The following is a 20,998-nucleotide window of genomic DNA, read 5'->3' on the forward strand; positions in this document are numbered from 1 at the left end:
GCCTTCCCGTCGTGGCTCCCTTAGGCGCCCGAGAGGGATGCCGCTCTCGCTCCTCAACCTTTGCTTCCCCCCACACGGTTTTCCCTTTTTGGGGGGGGCGGGATCTTTTGCTCTCCTCAAATGCGTGGGAGTAATTTAACGCCTAAAACCCCGAGTTTTAAATAGGAGATACCTCGAAGACTGGGGGTAGAAGCTGACATGTACATCTCTGTGTGTGTAAACAACCATACATCCTAACTGGAGTATATTCACTGGACTCAATGGAAAAAATTAGCCATGATTCTGATAGACTTAAGTTCCTCTTACTTCAGTTAGGCTATTTTATGTATGGGTCAGTGTGAATGCAATGAGAGCCCGATAAAAGCTCAATGCATATTTGGAGAAACTGGAACCCCTAAACTATGGACTCTGCAATCGTGGAGGGTCTCCCACACAAATGCACACACAAAGTCAATGGCTGCAGAGACCACAGAAAATTAAAAGCAACCAAACAGTGGCTGCCAGTCCAGACTGCTGCTCTTGGGAGAATATAACTAGGTATGTTTCTGTAAGTGTAATTAGTGCCCGAGTTCTTTTTCCTGCTCTCTCCCTTTCCCTTGTCACATTTTTGGATAGTAAGGCTGTGGACAGGAACTGCCTGATTAGTTCCACATAAGCCACTCTGGGAGTTTTTTGGCTGGGAAGCGGGATATGAATGTAATAAATAAATCATTCATAATAAATAAGAAATAACTTCTAGGAGCTGTCATTGTTTCGCCTCAAGAAGAGATACCCTCATCTTGCATTCATTGTTGTTGTAGTTGCGAAGTCGCGTCCAATCCATCATGACCCCATGGACCACATTCCTCCAGGCTCTCCAATCCTCCACCATCCTCCAGAGTCCACTTAAGCTCACACTCACTGCCCTAGTGACTCCATCTAGCCACCTCATTCTCTGCCGTCACCTTCACCTTCTTCTTTTGCCATCAATTGTTCCCAGCATTAGGCTCTTCTCCAATGAGTCCTTCCTTCTCATTGGATGGCCAAAGTATTTGACTTTCATCTTCAGTATCTGGTGTTGATCTCCTCTAAGACTGACTGGTTTGATCTCCTTGCAGTCCAAGGTACTTGCAGGAATCTTCTCCAGCACCACAATTCAAAGGCCTCAATTCTTTGGCAATCAGCCTTCCTTCTGAAGTTCCACAGCCTCCCTGCACTTAATTGATGGAAATGAGAGGCAGAGCTATGCCATCTGCACACTAGTGACATTTTCGCTGTAAGAATGCAACATTTGACATCAGGCAGTATTTTTCCAAGACTGTAAGATTCACAATTAAACTTGTCAAATTGAAGTTTCACTGCCAACAATTTAAGAGCTGTAGGAATGTACCCTTCCCTCAGTGAAATGTTTATCCACTTCCAAGGCTCAGACAGTAAAGCCAGCCCTAGGAACTTTTAATAATCAGAAAAGGTAAGGAGCCAGAAAACAGGTGATAGACCTTGAACTTCCAAGCAGCTTTTCCACATCTTCAACCTGTACAAGCAGAACGTATCTAAAATCATTAGACAGGATGGTGTTTGGGCTGCATCTTAAGATAGTATGAATTTTAACAAATTTTATCTGCAAAGGTTAATTTTATCTGTTAATTTCCATTAACTTTACAAAATTCATGTTCAGTATGGGACCCCTGCAGCAGAAAGCAGCTTCCTGCTAGGAATCTTTCAGGACCCGGTAAGCTCTATTATACTGTGAAGGAAATGATGTGCTGTTAGCCATGCAAGACACTGTGTCTGGTGGCCTCATGAGATGCAAAACTTCAAAAGGTGCTATTCTTCCCTCCACCCGTGCGCAAACACCCACAGCATGTTAGAAAGACAGAAATTTAGATTTACAGAACTAATGCTCAGTCATGAAGTTGACTGCACTGCACTTGAAGGACACTTAATTACGAGTTGCAAGAATGCAACTGTTGCATCAAATGTCCAAGTTCCTGGCTGTATGGTCACTCCAGCTGAGATATATAGCCCAGTAATGCTCCATTCTTTTTTTCAGTGACATCTGAAACAGGAACTCCAGGAGTGTTCCTACTCTGAGGTGTTTTCCTCCCCAAAACCCAGAGTCGCAGGTTCAAATGTCACAATAATCAGTCCAAGACAAAGCAACCTTAAGATTTTTTATCTCAGTGAGAGTGACAAGTTAGTTGGAAGCCAGTATGCTAACTCCCGCTCATTCACTGCTACACTGATTTTTTAAAAATTTAGGTAGTCATCACCATGCAAACCAGTTCAAGGGTATTTATGCAGTGAGAATTAATCAAGTCCCATTTATTTCAGTGGGATAAAATACTAATAAACCATAATTACTTTAATGGTTCAAAATGTCAAAGAAGGCAAATCTGAAATCACTCTCTGCTTCACATCCTTCTCATATCCATGCTCAAGTAATTTTGTTTAGACATTAGATGGAAGATTAGTAAACTAGACTTTATTAAAAAATGTTCATGCTTATTATCTTCATCAAAATGAAGACCTTTATGACTGCTTTCTGTTTTACAATATGTTTTGATTTTTAACTAAGACTATAAAATCAGCACACATGCTTTTATGCTACCAAACCCAACATAAATACAGTATATACAGCACATCTGAATATGCTTTATATGGTGGATCTGCCATCATAGAGGAGATCTGTTTTGAGACCAAAGGATGCAGGGTATCCAAGAATCCATGCTACCGCTTTACAAGTGGAAGATGTTTCAACCTAAAGAGAAAGGGGAATAGGAGGACAGAATTAAATAGGGAAATAATGGAAAGAACCAGTGTGGAAACAGTCTTCTAACAGCTGATTTGAACAACATTTTAAACCAGTCCAGGCATGACTACACATTCACAGCTAAACTATTTAAAAAAAACCTTCTACTGCTAACAGATATTTTCTCCAGTACTTTCAACTGTAATTTTAAGTCACCACAAATGGATTATTCTTGCAATAATGAACTCAATTTTCAATGAAGAGAAACCGACAGCATATAAATATACAATATGTAGTTTTATAATTTATAGGGAAAATCTTAACTATTAATCATAAAGTACTAACTGAAACAAATATTGTAATTTACACAAACACACTGAAAGTATGTTAAGGAGGCTTACTTTTGAATAGACATACATAAGCCAAAGGGCCTTGGTCTATTATGGCTCCATCTCCCCAGACACCTATCCAACAAATAACCAACTCTGAGTGTCTGTACCTGGACCCAGGGACTCAAGACAGGACTAGTTTCCTGGTAGCATAAGCTTTCCTGCCTGAACTGATGAAAATGGTCTCATATGTGGTGAAAACCATTTTGGTCTTGGGAAAATCTCCTTAGGACTTTTGATTTCCCATTATTCCAAACTGCCACTCTTGGTATCCCATTTAACATGTAGCTTTATAAAGATTTTAAGATTACTGTGTTGCTAGTCTTTCCATCTGTCATGTGTGCGTGTATGTGAGAGAGACTGAGGGAGGTGTGAGGACTTCATTACCCACATTCATATCTACATGGGGTTAACCCCTTTTCCACGTTACCTTCTTAAAAGTTCCTGTGGTGCTATATCTGTAGTCTCTTCCTCACTGTTGCTGTCACTGCTACCAGCAGAGTCTGAACCACTGTTTTTCTCAAATTTCTTATTCTTGTGTTTACCCTTGTGTTTGGACTTCTTGTGTTTCTTTTTCTGTAAAGAAAGTTCAAGGCTAATATTAATATGTATTTCTACAGCTGTGAAAAAGAAATTTGACAAAACAGGAGAAGAAACCACAAAACAACACCCTCCCCCAAAACTAATCTGCATAATATGAGCCCGTATAAAATGACCTAATGCAGGATAAAAGGTTGAAAGAAGTGCAATAAGAGCATATGCATGTTTACTCAAGTCTTGCCAACTTTAATGGGCTTAATATTAGGTAAGCATTCATGTTATTTTGGCCTAAAGGGGTTTAGCATCCACAGCAAAGCAATCCACTGGGCAGCAACTGGATCAGCAGAACTGTCAGTTCTAAGATTAAAATGAGGCTCCAACCTTGGAGGTGAGAATCAAAGGGTCTGATAGACCCTCATAGCTAGCATGGAAAGACCCACATCAGCTGCGCCTCTGTTGGCTGTAAAACCAACCCCAATGAAGGATTAAACAGGGCGTTCAGGGAACGGGGAGGGGAGGAAATCAGGATCCGCCAGAATGCAACCTTAGATGGCTGCCCCCACCCTGCCTCCTTCCCTTCCCATCTGAAATACCTCAGCTAGATGGCCAAAACTGCAAGGCAGCAAAGGCCACATCTGCACTCCTCCCACCCTGCACTGGAGGCCCATAATCGTCTGAATTTTCACCCGTATGCATGTAGTCATTTAACGCCCATGAGGACTCCAGAGACTCATGCTCTGGGAACCTCCCGACTGGACTACTGTAATGCACTCTACATGGGGCTGCCCTGGAAGTTGGTCCAGATACTGAAGTTGGCCCAGAACAGAGCAGCCAGGCTTTTAACAGGGCTTGCTAGATCTGTGCACATAACACCAGCCCTGTACTGCCTGCACTGGCTTCCAACTGAAGTCCAAGCCCAATTTAAGGTGTGGATGATGACTTATAAAGCCCTGAACGGTTTAGGGCCTAGATATCTGAAAGAGCATCTCCTTCCCTATGTGCCTGCCCACCCCCTAAGATCCGGGTGGGAGGTCCCTCCTTGAAGGAGATTAGGAGGGTGGCTACCCAGAGAAAGACCTTTTCTGTGGTGGCACCCAGCTTTGGAACATGCTCCCCAGAGAGGTGCTTCTGGGGCTGACACTTTATCCATTTCAGTGCCAGGCCAAAACCTTTTTATTTTCCTGGTATTTTAAGAGCTGATTTAGTTTTAATACTAGTTTTCTCAGGTTTTGTTTATCTGATGCTGCTTTTTACTGTTGTATCACCATCCTGAGACTTCTGAAAGGGCTGGGGTAAAAATGCCTGAAATAAATAAACTGTTATACATTTGGAGCTCTTAAGGCATTTACTGTATGAAGTCATTCCCCCATGAGGCACAGGATTTAAACCGCGATCATTTCCTGCTCTCTCCATCTTCCTCCCACTTCCACTCATTCACATGGCTATACATGGATGAAGCTGAAGGAACACAAGCTCTGTTTTTCCCCCGGAACATCACAAAATCAAGCTGTTCAGACAACTGGGACTATGCATGTAAGCCCCACACAGAAACATCAAGTGGAGCGAGAGCTGGCCAATGCAATTCAGATCGCATGAAATCCTATGTCCAGTGGAGACAGCAGCAAACACTTGCACAGGGCTATTTTTTGCATTCGTTGTAGTTTTGCATAGATTTAAGTTTCCACCAAGAAAATCTATTGAAATAAATCACCTTTTCCTTTTTGTGTTTGTGCTCTCTCTTGGCCTTATGTTTTTCTTTGCTCTTTTTAGGTTTCTCTTTCTTCACATTGTCAAGCTGTATTTCACCATGCTTCAAAGGAGTGACTAAAAGCATCAGATGTAGAGAAAATATTGTTCAAGATACATCAAAAACTACTCAAGAATGCCTAGTCATTACTTTAGATTTTTGAAGTCCTCTTAAAAAACTAGACAACCTACTTAACTTATGTTTTATTTATATAAACTATTGATTGAGCTGCTGAAAAAAATATTTCAGCCCAGTGTCAATCTTCTTCAAAATCTACAAATACCAGTTCTGGAACCTTCAGAAAGTGCCAGTGCAATGAACACGATTCTGAGTGTACTATTTAGCAGTCTGTGATGTTTCAATAGCAGTATTTTCAATTAGCTTTCAAGTATATTTCTTAGGAACAACGGAAACAAAGTTGGATACATTTCTGATGGCAAGCAAACATTTTGCTTAATGGTCAGAATACTTTGTTGTGATGGTTCTGTTGGTGTGACAGTACAGTGCAATGGGTAAATTCAGAGATTTTTCTCTGAGTGCAAGGTGCCAATGCTACTATAGAAAACTGTTTTTCAGTGCAAGGTGGGTGCCTCAAATGTGGCTTTCCACCAGATTCTCTTTTTGTAGCAGCTGGTGACTTTCAGCAGGGACTCTCCAGCTTTGCCTTGCTTTGTGGTGGGCCTGCTGCTCTGCCCTCATCACTGACAGAGGCTTTAAGAGGTGGAGTCAGGAGCACCACCACTTATCTGACATGAGAGCAGTGCAGGGTAGTGGTTCAAGCACAGAACTAGGACTCAGTAGCCATAGAGCCAACTGGGTGACTTCTAGAGGTACACTGTACAGACACTGGAGGTGGAAGGGAAATTCAATGCATGGATGAAAAACAGAGCAACATCAACCTGTATCAGAAGATTTTGTAGCAGCAAGTACAACACAGAACAGTTGCAGCAATGAGAACAAGCCTAAGCCTAACCCAGTAATCCTGTCAGAATTTGTCCGCCTAATGGCTAAGTGAAGCCTGGTTTAAGCAGTGCAAGTCGGATGTAGAGCAGAGGCCTGAAAAGCTGACGTGCGGCCTTGTCTCTTCATGGCGGGGAAGCGCGGAGTTGCTACACCACTTGAGAGAGGCCCTAGGCAATCTAAGTGGTGATGTATGGAGCCAAAAATGGGGAAATAGTGAAGATCACTACAAGAGGGTGAACCACGTGCACCTAAGCTATCCAAAGGGTCCCAACTCCATTTAATGGATGAGTCAACTAATTGCATGCTAGCAAGTTTAATTGTGCTAACAAGTTTCAAGGATCATGTGATATTTGAAGATGAGAAAAAATTATCTTGTACTAAAAAGACATATTTTATGAACCTACTACTGTAACATACATTTTTACTTAGCCACAATATTAAAACCAAGCTCAGGGTCATGATCTTCACTAACAGGCTGTTCCCATGTTTAAACAAAACTTCGCTATTCCTTTATACAATCCTTTAGAATTGCAAACTTAGAAAGACTATAAATTCAGATACAGTGCTACACAGTATGCTGAAAAGTATTCACCAGAAGAAACAACTGGAGGCAGTCTTGGTCCAAATTCCTCCACTTGATCAGCTTGCTCAGCTTGCTTTGAAGACAGAGTTACATTTATGGAAGGCTCAGGTGTGATAACTTCACTTTCTTTAAAACAAAGCAAAAAGTGGGGGTTGACAGTAAAGTTCAAAGGATAGTACAACAAGAACCACCATGCTCAGTCAGATGTAGCCCATTGATCTGTTAACCCAACTTACTGTACATGTCTGGTACAGTAATTTGGTGAGGTACAGCAAAGGTTCTTCCAACTTATACTAGACATTTGTGAGCATATATCTTTTCAGAGGTTCAGAGTGATAGAGGTCTAAGAGATCTGGAAGGTTTTTATTAAATATTTGTAATATACTGATAGTCCAATCAATTTTATCTTGTCACTGGTTCTACCTCACCATAGCAGTAAACATGGAATTCTCCAGATTTTATCAGGTGTTCAAGAGTCATACAAAACTGCCTCAGATACTCCCTAAGCACAAATATAGTAAAATATGGTATCCCAATGGATACGCTCCTCTTATATTCAATAAATTACTTCCTTTTTTTTAAACAGACACCAAGATGTGCCAGCATGTCATGGCAAACTTTGGCTTGCGTTTACCCTCCAAAATCAGAATGGCTTCAAGCCATGGCTTTCAATCCTGATCAGGAGACAAAGGACAAATCCCAGCTGAACAGTTGCAAACTACAATTTGCACTAAGATGGGAGCACTATGCCTGAAGGGAGGAATGCATGAGCACATGGCTCACTCCCATAATTCCAAGGGAAAGTTTGGTATTATGTCTGAACTAAGCCACTGTTACCTTGAACATCGGCTGATGGAGCAGGACAGTTCACATTTTCAGGATCTGGTTCTGCCATGGTTGCTGTTTGCTCTTCTCCCTCACTCTCTTCTTCAGATGAAGACGATTTTTCATCAGAGGAGCTGGCAAATATAGCTTTAAATAAATCCATTGATGGCCTGCTTTCTTCTTCCCCAACTTCTTCATTCTGAGCAGTATTTTCACTTACTGTCTATATAGCAAGGCCAAAAGGAAAATAGGGCAATGCATTAAAAAAAAATATACCTTATCAGCCTAACAAAAATAACCCTCTTACCACTTTAACAGTCTCCACCCCATTATGAATGTAAAGAACAGGAATTTCCATAGGAAAACAGAGTGTTTCTAAAGTCAACCAACTATAGAACAGAGGTGGGGAACCTCAGAATCTAATTATGCTAGGTTTCCTCTGGAAGCTGCTTTAGCTGAACAATAAAATGGAGCTGTTAGTCATATTATACCGAAAGCAGTATCGTCACTAAATATTATTTTTAAAAACAAGATAAAAGTAGATTACCCCCAATGTCAATATCAAGACATTACTGAAGAAGACAGTCAGAAAATGGATTAAGTATGTACAGTAGAAACGAAAACATTTGGAGCCACTCTACCTCAGCAGAAATAGTTTCATCAGTGCTATGTTTGCCTTTTGCTTCGGCTGGTGTTGCAGGCTGCTCCTGAACATCAACTTTTGATCTAGCCAAACTTATGAACTCGCTAATGGCATCCTTTTTTTTTCTCTCTTTGTCAGACACATCCCATCTTGATGGCTTCTTTGGCTCTTAAGGAGATAAATAAACTTCCAATATTATTCATCAGAATTCTTTGGTCAGTTCAAAAACATTGTCTTTATTTCATAATCCCTGCTTATACATTTAAGGATTAGATATTTTTCTTTATAATTTATGGATCAAATGCCAAACAGAAGCAGATTTCTGACCCCTACCTAGGCTGGAATTCATTGTTCCATAAAACATAGCTTGCTATCAGTCAAATACTTCAATGGTTTGAATCTTACACATAGCAACAAAATGAACCACTTACTGTTCGGAGTATTATTTTGTTGCCCTCCTACTTTTGCGGGCTGGCTGACTATCCTAGATGTGGATTCTGGTACCATCAGAAAATTGAATACAGAATACTTGTCACGTTTCACTTTGGGCAATCCAACAATGCATGACCTGATGGGGGGGAAATCTGACATCAAGTTTCTGTGTTTATTTTTTTACTATCAGAAAGAAACAAGATTACTGATGATGAGAAACAAGGAAACAATTATAGTAGTAATACAGTTTTACAGAAATTCCATTCTACAGATCAAGCCTTAAACTAATTAGAAAACCAAGGAGGCTTTTAAAAAGTAACAACTTGTAGTTCGTGTTTTAAGTGCACTGTTAAAAAAATCTTCAATGACTTCTGCTACTATCTAGTAGTCCATTCCAGAGGTAAGCAGAAGATAGATTGGGATCTACTGGTATACAGTGCTCGTTGATTTTCACTAGACAGGCAAGGATTTTTGACAGCCAAATGCCTAAAAAAAAAGAACAAATAAAATATGTTCTTCCTCTTCAATTAGGTTGCTGAAAAAGGACACTAAGGGGAAACCAGGAGTGTATTTTTGTGTGAAAGCTGGTTTTAGTAGCAGTCATAGCTTTCTGAGCTGAGCATGTACTCAAAGGCTCTGTATTCCTTCATTCTTAGTGTATGCCTGCAGCATCACCGTTCGGCAGCAAGGAATGGTTGGTGGATCTCTGGGTGCTAGTAAAAAACAAAGCAAATCCTATAACCCTGAAGACAGTCCACCCTGGTCTGTTCTACAGATATTCAAAACGACGAGGGAAGGAAAGTACTGATTTATTCAACCAACTTACTCTGAATAGGGATCAGGAATATTAAATCTTTTGCACAATAATTTATCAGGGTGCCACTCAAACTTTTCTCTTGTGAGCTTGCCAAACATCTTCATCTTAGCAGCAGCCTCTTTGTCAGCAACATCAGTCTAAAATAAACATACAATGATTCGTATGTACAGAAAACGATGCATAAGCTATACTCAATATACTTTGGAAGGCACAGTGACTGAAATTAAACACAACTTTTTGATTTACTTTTTTGAAAAATAAAATTTTTGGAAAAGAGCTTAAACAGAAAAACGTTGATAATACGCAATACAGTGTTGCTGGAAACAACAAGAGTTAACAAAAAGGCACCTCTTGATCTCGAGGAACTTCTGCTTTGTCAGTGTCATCCTCATGCTTTGCAGGAGTAAACCTTGAAGCTAAGACAGAGCTGGAGGATCTGTAGAGCAGTGCGGAGCGAGAGAACTCTTCTTGTTCTCTTCCACGCTCCCATTCTGTCATACCTGGATCCAAGCAGCTTTCCAGTTCATCTAGGGGAAGAAAAGGGAGGAATGATTAACAGGCTATAAAACCAAAGTGAAGCACACAATAAATCATATCCAGTGTGTTCCTTGAAATCCACAAAGATGTTGAACTCAATATGTGCACACAAACGAATACAGGGTATAGAAGCTAAAAAAGACAAGGAAGGGACAAGGCATCAAGCTTGGTGGTAAGAAAGAAAATTACTATACTGCTATACTGGAATATAACAAGCTTAAAGCGAATCCCTCTTATGCAACAGAACTGCATAAGAATGCAGTCAAAATGTGTTGGACCTGCTCAACATCATAATTACTATATCTTTCTTAGCGCTAATTTGACACTTCACCTCAGCCTTGGGTGCCATTCCCCCTTTCCTTCTGCTCACCACAAGTGCAACTTTCAGATCAAGAAGCAGAATCAGTCTTAAAGGAGGAAAAGAGCAGTGCCCACTCTTGCTAGTTACCTTTCTTTCCATGTTTAAGACTTTCTAGGTAATTTTCATATCTCTTTTGTTTTTCTGGATCCTTTGCAAATGGTTTGAAGCTACCGGAACCAGTTGCACCCAGCTGGGTTCCCAAGGCTAACGGCCACTGCTGTGCAGCACTGTATAATGTGGGCGCCGTTACTCTGTTGTGTGAGGGCTGCTGAGGCAGCACCGGAGCTTTTACTCGCTGTTCTGCTGCCTGTTTCACTTCTCGGATTCTCTCTCTGTCTTTATCTGACAAATACTCTAGAACAGAAGTTGTTGGACCTAAAGGAAGAAACATCATGATGTAAAACTGGCAACCAAGAAACCTCCTGGTTTAAAAAAAGAAAGCAAGAACCTTTTAGTTAACTGTCAGATATATAAAAATAAAAAATAAAAACGTATGCATGTGTCTGAGAAATTAACGTGCATCTCACTGATAGTGGTGTCAAACAACAAAACTGCAATATGGTGTGAAAGTAGCAAAAAAGTTTGAACACAGAACCATTTTCTCCTCCTGAAATGGAGAAAGTGTCTCATAGCAGGAGCAGCACTCTGCCATAAAACTTGCTAAGTGTGGCGACTGGGCCCACGCCTCCTATAAATGAGCTTTCCAAGGTTACGGATACAGATTTGGATGCAGAAAGGATGCCACTGAATTCCCTGACTTGCCACAGCCAATGGACGCAGAGGTAAGCCAGGCAGTCCCAGAGAATCAGACAGTTTCAAGCTCCGTGGGCAAGTTTAATCAGCGTGCTCATGGGGAGTGAGGACCCACCCTGAAGATGCGTTTTGCCCTTTTCATTTTGGAAGGAAGGAGAGATATTCTGTATGGAAACAGGCTCTTATAGTTAAGCCACATTTCCCTAATGGCCAGTCTTCTAGCTCTGCCTCTTCCTTTTGTTATTACAACACTTGTCTTTTATACTGCAAAGCCAGTCTAGCTGGTCAATATTAATATAGTAAAGCCTTTTAGTCAGAAAGCCTTTGTCTTGCTCTGCTTGGAAGGAGCAGGGAGAAGACTCACCACGATACTACGGCACACAGAGCATGGGATACTGAAAAAGGGAAATGCTGGGCTCCATAATACTCTTTCATATACTTGAAGCCTTTTCAGAGCACCTTTAGGGAACAGGGAGCATGAGTGCTTTACGTCAGATGAGGCAGAGAACCAGGAAGTGCATCTGCTTTTCCATTCCAAGCTCTACCAAAGCTGGCAAGCCTGTGACACTGCCATCCAGAAATACGTGTGAAGCTCAAGAACAGGAAGAAAACTATACATGCACACAGCCTTGAATGTCTGACCAAATCAGGATGCTGATGAGCTGGTTATATAATAGTGCCAAAAGAAACCCATCAAGCAACTGGATTAATGTTTAGAGTTAAGTAGGGGGCTCTTGCAAATTGAGGATATGAATAGATTTTCAATAGATAAGATATAACTAAAAAGTAGAGCAGCTCTGGTTTACAATGGTGGACACATATAATACAAGGAGCATAGAGCATTCTGGGTACCTTGAAGACTAGCCTCGCCCAGCAGTTCCCTCCTCTGGGACGCAGTCTTTTGGTGCCTGCCTTGGAGTGCCCCGTCACTCTCAAGCTTCCCAGTGGATTCTGCTAATGTCTGCACTAAATGTAAATTTTCACCAGTAGTTTTTATCACAGGTCGAAAGTAGTGTACTGGTCTGTAATCCCTTGGCAGGTCAGGAGGCAGATAAATCTTTTAAAGAAAAAACCGTATGACATGCCGTTGTTTGTAGATATAGGAACATATTGATTACTTAAGCACTGGATAAATCTAATGCGGTTTTTGAAGAGAGGACACTATACCGTGTTTACTTCTAAAATCAGGCACAGAAACAATACACAGGACTGGACTGAGCCGTGTACAGCCAAAAATTGTGAGACAGCAGACACTGGCCTAGTCCACTCACACACTATCCATGGTTAGTTGCCCTACTTAGGGTTTGTCTGGAAATTGGCTAAACAAACATGGTTTGTTCTCTCAGTCCCTGGGTTGTGTATTTCTCTCTTCCCTCACCTGCTCCCTCCCTCTATCCCAATGGCCTTTGCAGTCCTGGTGTATAAAGAGGCCAAGCATTTTTTTTACTAGTCTTGCCCGCTACCTCTGCAACCTAGTGAAACAACCCATGAACCACCCAGAATTTTGGAAATTCCCTACCAAGGAAAAAGGGATGGTCTACTTACCTTTTGGCGGGTTACTGGCTTAGATGCCAGCGAAAATCCATCCAGTGTTTTCCCAATATACTTCAATTCTTTCTCTGTTTCTGTAAAATAAACGACAGAATTCATAGACACTTTCAAAGAAAACTGACAGGGAATGGTTGAGGAACACAGGGCAACCTTTCCTCCAGGATCCCACCTTTTTGCTAGTTACAATGGAAAGTATCTGAGGGCTTCTGAAAATCCCAACTGCACACCTTGCCTGCTTTTATACTGCTTTGGGGCTGTCCAGCCATATAACCCATCTCCAGGCTCCTCATCTTTCAGAACCGTGTCATATTTGGAAAGTGAGTCAGTAGCATAAATGTCACAATCTTCCTCTTCCAAAGCTCCTACACCAAAAGCCTAAGAGAACAATATAATATAGAATGGTTACAATCAAGTATCATTTTAATAGACTGCACCTGCAGGAAAATCAAATGGGAATGTATGGTTGATTTCAAGGTGTTGCACAAGAGAACTCTAGGCACTGTAACTCTGGCATCACAGCCCAGAATATCCCCAAGAGACTAAAGAAAGCCAATGCACCTTCACCTGTGTTTTGTTATGTTCTGCTGGATCTCATTTGTAAAGAGCTGGTGTGGTGGCTAGAGGACTGGACCGGGGACTCTAGTCCCCACCAGCCAGAAAGCTCACTGGGTGACTTTGGGACAGCCATTCACTCTCAGCCCAACCCACCTCGCCGTGTTGTTATTGTGGGGGCAAAATGGAGTGGCAGAAGACTATGGAAGCTTCCTTGGGTTTCCCACGAGAGGAAAATAGGAGGACTATAATTGCAATGTAATAACAAGCTAGGATGCTACTTCATTTCTGGACACCGTTAAAAGGGATGGCAATGATCTTCAAATCCATGAACAATTCCAGCTTAGGGAAACCTTTCCTCAACTTGCTATCCTCCAGAAGTTCTGAACTTCAACTCCCATCAGTTCCAGCCAACAGGGCCAATGACCAGGAATGGCAGGAGTTGCAGTTGAAAACACCTGGAGGGCACCAAGTTGGAGAAGGCTGGATTTGGGTATTTTCTCTGAAAATATTGCTATAAAATGCTGTGAAGATGTTCAGGTGGAAAAAAGTGCAAAATTTTTAATATAACAAGCATTTACATATTTGTATACGTGACACAGATTTATAAGATTAGCTTATTGACCTATGACATACATTATTTCACTGCATTTGTTTGTTCTCCTTCCATGCAATGTCATTATCTGCAAAGCTTGGCCTAAAATAAATCGAGCAACATTTAGCATATCCAAAGTGCTCTGCAATCAACCCAAAATGCCACTCTTTTCTCTGAGACAAGGTGCTGGTTGTTGCTATTTTTAAACACTAACGATTAGTCTAATTTTTATCTGGCAAGCCACTGAAGCCCTTATAGGAACTAAAGTAAGATAAAATAAAGGAGCCTGCAGACATGTTTCTAGGCAGCATGAAGGAGTGTCCTAGAAATCTTTTAACAGCAGAATTTCCGATTGAGATGGATAAGCAGAACTTTTCCCCACTGGCTACATCATCCTGGGTACATTTAAAAAAAAATGCTGGCTCCAGGGTTGCTTTGTTTGTGTGAGAGATCTGGCAGCATTTCTGCCAATGCGCTCCAATCCCTGACCTCTCTAGGTATATTACTAGTATAGTTGCTGTATCCCCCAAGACAGCGAAATGGTGCCTGAAGAGGACAAGAGAGGGAATCATGGTGACAGTTGCTGTTGCTCCTCGATGGCACAGCCACTCACTCGGCCTGGTGGAGTGGCTTCCACTGCCGCCAAGCAGCAGAAGGGGCTGGTGAGAGATCGGTGCCGGCCTCTGTGTGCCGAGCTGCTATGGATCCTCGCCCGCACTCCGGGTAGTGTTAGCAGTAACACAAACTAGGAGCGGAAGCAGCTGCCACTTGCTTGTCCAGCCTCTCTGCACATGCTCCTAGATACCCATCCTTGCTCACTAGCTGCTAGGTTTCCATTTTTAATTAACCTTGAAATTCTGGGTTGCTTATGGGTTCACCCACTGCTCTTAGGCTGCTAATAAAAGTAGAAATGATAAGCACATGAGTCACACACATCACTTGTTCTGGTAATTCCTGGGTTAAACAACCCAGAAACTGCTGCTATACTGCGAGAACTGGGACTTTCTACTTTTCCAATCAGCACTATGGGAAACTTTTAACTTATAATGCTTTACCTGTCCTGAAATACCAAGTTTCCGTCCTTTACCAAGCTGCAAGTCACCAAGCAGAGCTGAATTTTCAGAACTGGAACTAAAAAGGTTTAAGTTTTCTTCTGAAACTCCAAATAAGGCTTTGGTGGGATCCAGACCTTTGTAACCAAGTCCATGAACATTCTCTTTGGGAGTCAAGTCCACAGGCATTATATCTTTGGGTGCAAATGTCACATTTTCTGGCTGATATTCATCCTCTTCTTCCTTTAGGAAGTTAACATAGATTTATAATGAAGCGTCATTACTAAAGTCAGTGAAACTCTAAGACCTTGTGCTGTTCTTACCCAGAGAACACTTTTCTCTTTCCTACCTCTTGTGTGTCCCACTATCAATTATTGGATTGTAAGATCCTTAGGGCAAATACTTCTCTTTTGCTTGTTAGGCAACTCTGTAAAATTCTACATACATTAATAGTGTTCTATAAAGCAGGAATAACAGTAAAAATAAAAATATGCCACTGGCATATACGTAAATATGTATCGTTTCTATTATCTGCATAATGGCAGACTGTGTTGGAACTTCTGATTCCCCCTTACCCTAAATATTGCAGAAATAATACCTCTGAATCTTCAGATCCTGGAGGCAAAGCACATCCATATATTTTCACTTCAGGCTCTGCAACCAAATATGATGACACAGCATTAAAATACTTGGAATACTTCATGCACAATCTATGTAATGGATGACTGCTATGGTTCCTCTGAAGTCAGCTGGATAACTCTAATGTATGTGAGTCACTATAGAGACTAACATATAGAATCAATGAGGACTCTGCAAACATCTCTGTAGTGAACTAATACAGCTGGACCAATTTTCCCATGGCCAGCTTAATAATCCAAGACATGTACAAACATTTTGCCTGTGTGCGCCACCTCTCTGCAGTACAGGTCAGTCAAGTTGACTCTGATTAACCTTGGTTTCGCATTCATCGATATAAAGAAGCTATGGTTAGTACCTTCAGAACAAGTCAGGATGTTACAGCAATTTCAAAGCATAGTCTAATACCCTGGGCTTATTCCAAAGCTGGTGACTACTATTTACAATTAGGAGTGAATTGGAAACTAGGATTAATTTGCAGTTTCCTAGTTTGCTTGTTTCTGTTACAAAGGCAAAAATATCATTTCTAAGTTGATTTAGTAAGTCAAGATATGATTACTCAAAGCAGGTCATTCTGTTTTCTCTTACTAAAAAAATAAATACATTAGAATGTACCAGGTTTTTGTTTGCGTGGTTTTCTTTTTATTCGAGGTCCAACTCCTTGCCCTTCTTTCCAGCCCATTTTTCGTAACAAGTCAATACCAATAGTTATTCTGAAAAGTAGGAACAAATGGTTATTCCAACTACACAGATTAAAACCCTAATGTAATGAATACGTGGAAAATACAGAGAATACCAACTGTTTAAAGCAACGACCTGATTTTAGCAACAGCAAAGCTTGTTTAAAGAGGAAAACTGTTGCCAATCTTTAAAACAATAATCCTTAAAATATGTAGTGAAATTCAAAGTAACTTGTTTTTTGGCAATACAACGTAAGACATCCTTCAAGCTATACTTACTTTGCAGGTGCTATAAATTCATCCAACATGGTGGCTCCAGGAATAGGGGCAGCAACTCCTGCAATCTGCCTAGCCTTCTCTTTTATTTTATCTTTGCTTTTGGAAGCAAATTCATCTGTAATTGTAATCTCTTTTGGTGCTATCCCATATTCACTAAGATCCTTCCACGTGATAAAGGCAAAAAGATGGGAAAGAAAAAGCAGGAAAAGAACATTTCAGCATGGAAATAATCCCTCCTCAAATCCACATAGTAATACAGTATTTTAAAAATTAAAAAAGCATTCCATTATTTATTGCATAAACTAAGATATAGTTAATATTTATTATGCACCAAAAAGATTAGGCAGTATATGCACTTACTTCCTCTTAATGAAGAACCAGAGGGTTTCTATAATCTTATATTTTACAGCTATTTATTTCCTGCCTTTCAGGATACAAAGCCTCCCAAGGTGGCTTAAAAGTAACATAAAGAGTTACTATAAGCACAATAAACTGTATACTTCTCATAGAACAGTTGGTGGTAATGGTCCTCTCCAGAGTTAAAAAAAAAAATCCCACTAGAAACAACCTGAGATCTTCACCAACTGCTTTCTCTCATGGAAACCTTAGGGAGATAGTTTACACACACACACACACACACACACACACACACACACACCCCTCCCCTCTATCTAGAACTATAAATATTCAAGGCAATGTTTCTGGGTTTTTTTCTTAAGATCTTGCATTATTTTGCTAATTTACCTCTTCATCCATAAAATCTTCTGGTCCCAGAACCTTTCTTTCTGCCCTGTTTTGACGGGATGATACAAAGGTTGATGGTACCCATCCTTTAAAGACAATAACAATTCATTTTTATAAGACATGAGATCAAAACTTTAGTCTAATCCTTCAGAGTAGAATTATAAAAAGATAGATTTAAAATTAAGGCTTCAATCTTGTACAGGATTACCTGGGAGTAAGCCCACCAAACTTTAATGAATGAATGAATTCATTTATATTCCACCCAATAACTAAGACCCTCCGGCGGTTAACAAAAGTTAAACTGATGTTAAAAAGGCATACAAACAGTTATATTAAAAGAACAAAACCATAACTGCAATTGCTATTATTCAGCACAGATGCATACAGAAATGAAATGGGATATACAGAAACAAAGTTTAAATGTTAGAAAGTTAAAATACTGGGAAAATAAAAAGGTCTTCACCTGGCACCAAAGAGAATACAAAGTACAGTGGTACCCTGGCTCACAAACTTAATCCGTTCCACGACTCTGGTCGTGACCCAAATTGGGGAATTAAATTTCCCCATAAGGTTCAATGTAAATAAGGTTAATCCGTTCTGTAACCATTTTTTTTAATCACAAAAATTTGAAACAAAGTGACAAAGAACAACAAAGATCGCGGCCATCTCCCCCACCCCCCCGAGCATAATCGTGGCCATCTTCCCCGTGAGCACAACCATGATCGCGCCCGTCTTTCCTGCACGAGCACGACCGTGATCACGGCCATCTCCCCACCCCACCCCGAGCACGACCGTGATGAGATGTATTCCTTGAACAGTCTATTAATGCTAAAGAACAGTTACTTTTTCATACTTATTACCTTCATAAAGTTCAGGAAAGCATGCTTGGTTCTTCCTCTCAATATTTTATCCCCACAAAACTCGGTGATTTATGTTATACCAAGAAATGGCCTAAAGAGCTTCATGGCTGAGTGGGGATTTGTACCCAGGTGTCACTCATCTTCCTCTAGCACTTCAAACTACTACTTATACAAAATGGTTCTATGCTCTGGAATTTCCTGAGATTGGACTACAGGGCTTACAAAACCCTCTTTCACTCTATGATTCTAACCAGAATAAGTTGTAGAATGTTGATCTTTGTATGTAAATATACCAGACAGTCTTCCAATATATAACCAAGTATACTCTGGTGTACTAAACTTACCAAAGACAGCTTGAAACCAAGAGCAGGAGAAAATACATCATTTTCAGGCATGAATGACTACTAACCTTCTTTTGAGCCCACAGTGTTGAAGTAGCCAGCAGAGAAGCCACCACTAAATGCTCCATGAAAACGCTTGTACCGCCCCTTCTCATCTTTGACAGTCTGTTCTTGCAGAGGAATAGGTTTCTTAATTCGTTCACCTGCAATTATTTTTAAAAAATATGAATTGATGTTAAGAGAATGAAACAACCAATAAAATCAAAAGGTATGAGATGCCAATTATACTCTACGTCTACTTTGCTGTCTATGTTATCTGAATGGAATCAGACAACCTTTAACTCTAAAATATTAATCTTCAGTTAGGAGTACAAATCAACACACACAGCAAATAGTATCTACATTGAACTGAGCTCACTGTACCAATTCAACAACCTGTTAACAATCTTCTACGATCTACTGAATTGTAAAGCAAGGATGCCAGAATCACTAAACAGAGAGCATGGCAGCCTCAGCACAGTCACCCCAGAAACCTCAGCACAGTTACCCCAGGACAATAGGCCCAAACTCCCACCAGGGCATGATCTTCATGAACCAGCATCTTTTCAGATTGCTATGATATACAGCAGTTGAAGTTTGGGCAACATGTGAAGCACCCTCAAGCAACTGTATAAATCTAGGATTCAAACCACAGATATGACAAGCCAACATGATTCCAGCTCACAAGTAAGTCTTCCAGCAGGCTTCCCCAACTCGGCGCCCTCCAGGTGGGTTGGGGCTGTAACTCTCAGCATGGCTGGGGAAGGCTGGATGTTGAAGGCACCAGGGCGGGAAAGACTGTTGCATACCAATCAGACCCAGAAGCTCAAAACTACCGAAACCCTTTCATTTAGGGATCCTTCCATAACAGTGGCACCCTATTTAGATGCAGTCCCCTATTTATTACTTCCTACACCTGTCCCCCTCAACATCCACGCTCCCCACTTAGGTAAACGGGCAGCCATCAGGGCTGGAGCCCCGAATCTCTGGGGACCCCTCCACCCCACCACCTTGCTATCCATGTGGGGGCCTGCGGAAAAAACGGCTCAGGTACCAGGAAGATTTCTCTTGCATCTGCTCCCTCGGGATCCACTGGCTTTCTGCCCACAGGTGTTTCGTTCCTGAGCCCCCAGCCCCGGAATCGCTCTGCCCGAGTTTTTTCCTGCAATCAAGTGCCCTCCTGTCCACACAACCAGTTTTACAAATTGGGGTGTTCTTAGAAGACCGGCTCTTCAATGCACTTTCGGGCATAGGCGCACTGGGAGGTGCAAATGCGCGCATTTGTCGTTGGGGCTGCTCTTATTCTGCGGGCCTGGATGAACCCGGGCAGGAAGGAGAAAACTTGCGGGGCTCCCTCGCGAGCGAACACGCAGGGCTCGGACTGCGAGCGCAGGCGCGCGGCCCACGGTGCCCGTCCCTTCGCGGGCCTCCGCCGTGCCCAAGGGAGGGAATCCTGCCCGGGACTCACCCTCCTCCAGCGGCTCCAGAGGGGTGCCAAAACTCGCCAGCTCTTCCTCCCCGTCGTCGCTTTCGCCGGCCGCCATCTTGGCGGACCTCTGACGGGGAGGAGGCGGAGGAGCTCCGGGCCCGCCCCTTCGGCCTCCCTCGGAGAGGCCGCTCACGGGGGGCGGGGGGCGCTCCTCGCTAGGCCGGCGAGAGAAAGGGGGTATCCCTGCTTATGACTGGGGTGTCGGTCAGGGCGCGAGTGGGTCATTTTAGATCCGGGCTGAAGGGTGCCCCTCGAAAGAGCAATCCCTTGTAAGTTTAGCCTCACAGAAAAGCCTACAGCTCCCAGCATGCTCCGAACGGGTGGTTGGGGAATACTGGGAGTTGTAGTCCTTTTTCAGGCTAAACGTGCATGGCCCTTATTTACCTAGTTTATGACTGGAGTTGTAAAGCCCGAAGCTAGCATTTCACCTTCACAGCATAAGCTTCCTTAAGCCGTAGCGGCGCCGTTCTTGACTAGCCCAAGATAACGAAGTTGGGTTCTGTTGCATCAGTACTAAGAAGATTTATTAGTGAAGAAGTTATATTGTGCTGTAGGAAAGGGATATTTGATTTTTAATTCAAAATGGTTTTTAAAATGAGAACCTGTAAACATGCATCTGATGCCTTCCTTTTAAGCTGTTTAAAAAGAGAAGGCTGCTGTAGAAAGTAGCATCAATCTGAAAGACATCACAGGTTTTTGCCCCCCAAACTAGCCAAGGTTGGGGGACACAGTTATCCTCAATTAATTAACCCTAGATAAAAAGACATGATCTTATATTTAGAGCACTTCATCTTTCAGTGTTTCATTTTCTTTTTCTGTCCTGTAATGGCCCTCTGTTTCTCAAAAAGGGCACCAACTT

General features: G+C 41.7%; 1 protein-coding gene across 1 annotated transcript; it reads right to left on the reverse strand.

Moving 5' to 3' along the window:
• Nucleotides 1–2,442: 2,442 nt before the first annotated feature.
• Nucleotides 2,443–20,223, reverse strand: GPATCH1 (G-patch domain containing 1). Its single transcript, XM_044427883.1, has 20 exons — nucleotides 20,119–20,223; nucleotides 18,680–18,814; nucleotides 17,411–17,496; nucleotides 16,667–16,827; nucleotides 16,323–16,420; nucleotides 15,670–15,725; nucleotides 15,075–15,314; nucleotides 13,100–13,247; nucleotides 12,867–12,946; nucleotides 12,174–12,378; nucleotides 10,656–10,943; nucleotides 10,019–10,197; nucleotides 9,680–9,807; nucleotides 8,853–8,989; nucleotides 8,420–8,589; nucleotides 7,791–8,001; nucleotides 6,963–7,079; nucleotides 5,372–5,484; nucleotides 3,551–3,696; nucleotides 2,443–2,740 (listed from the first exon to the last, which is right to left on the reverse strand). The coding sequence occupies exons 1-20, from the start codon at nucleotides 20,192–20,194 to the stop codon at nucleotides 2,710–2,712; spliced, it is 2,805 nt and encodes a 934-aa protein (XP_044283818.1). The 5' UTR covers nucleotides 20,195–20,223; the 3' UTR covers nucleotides 2,443–2,709.
• Between the last annotated feature and the right edge of the window lie 775 nt (nucleotides 20,224–20,998).

Source organism: Varanus komodoensis, unplaced genomic scaffold (assembly GCF_004798865.1).
Source record: "Varanus komodoensis strain SLA01 unplaced genomic scaffold, ASM479886v1 scaffold19, whole genome shotgun sequence".
Lineage (NCBI taxonomy): Eukaryota > Metazoa > Chordata > Lepidosauria > Squamata > Varanidae > Varanus > Varanus komodoensis.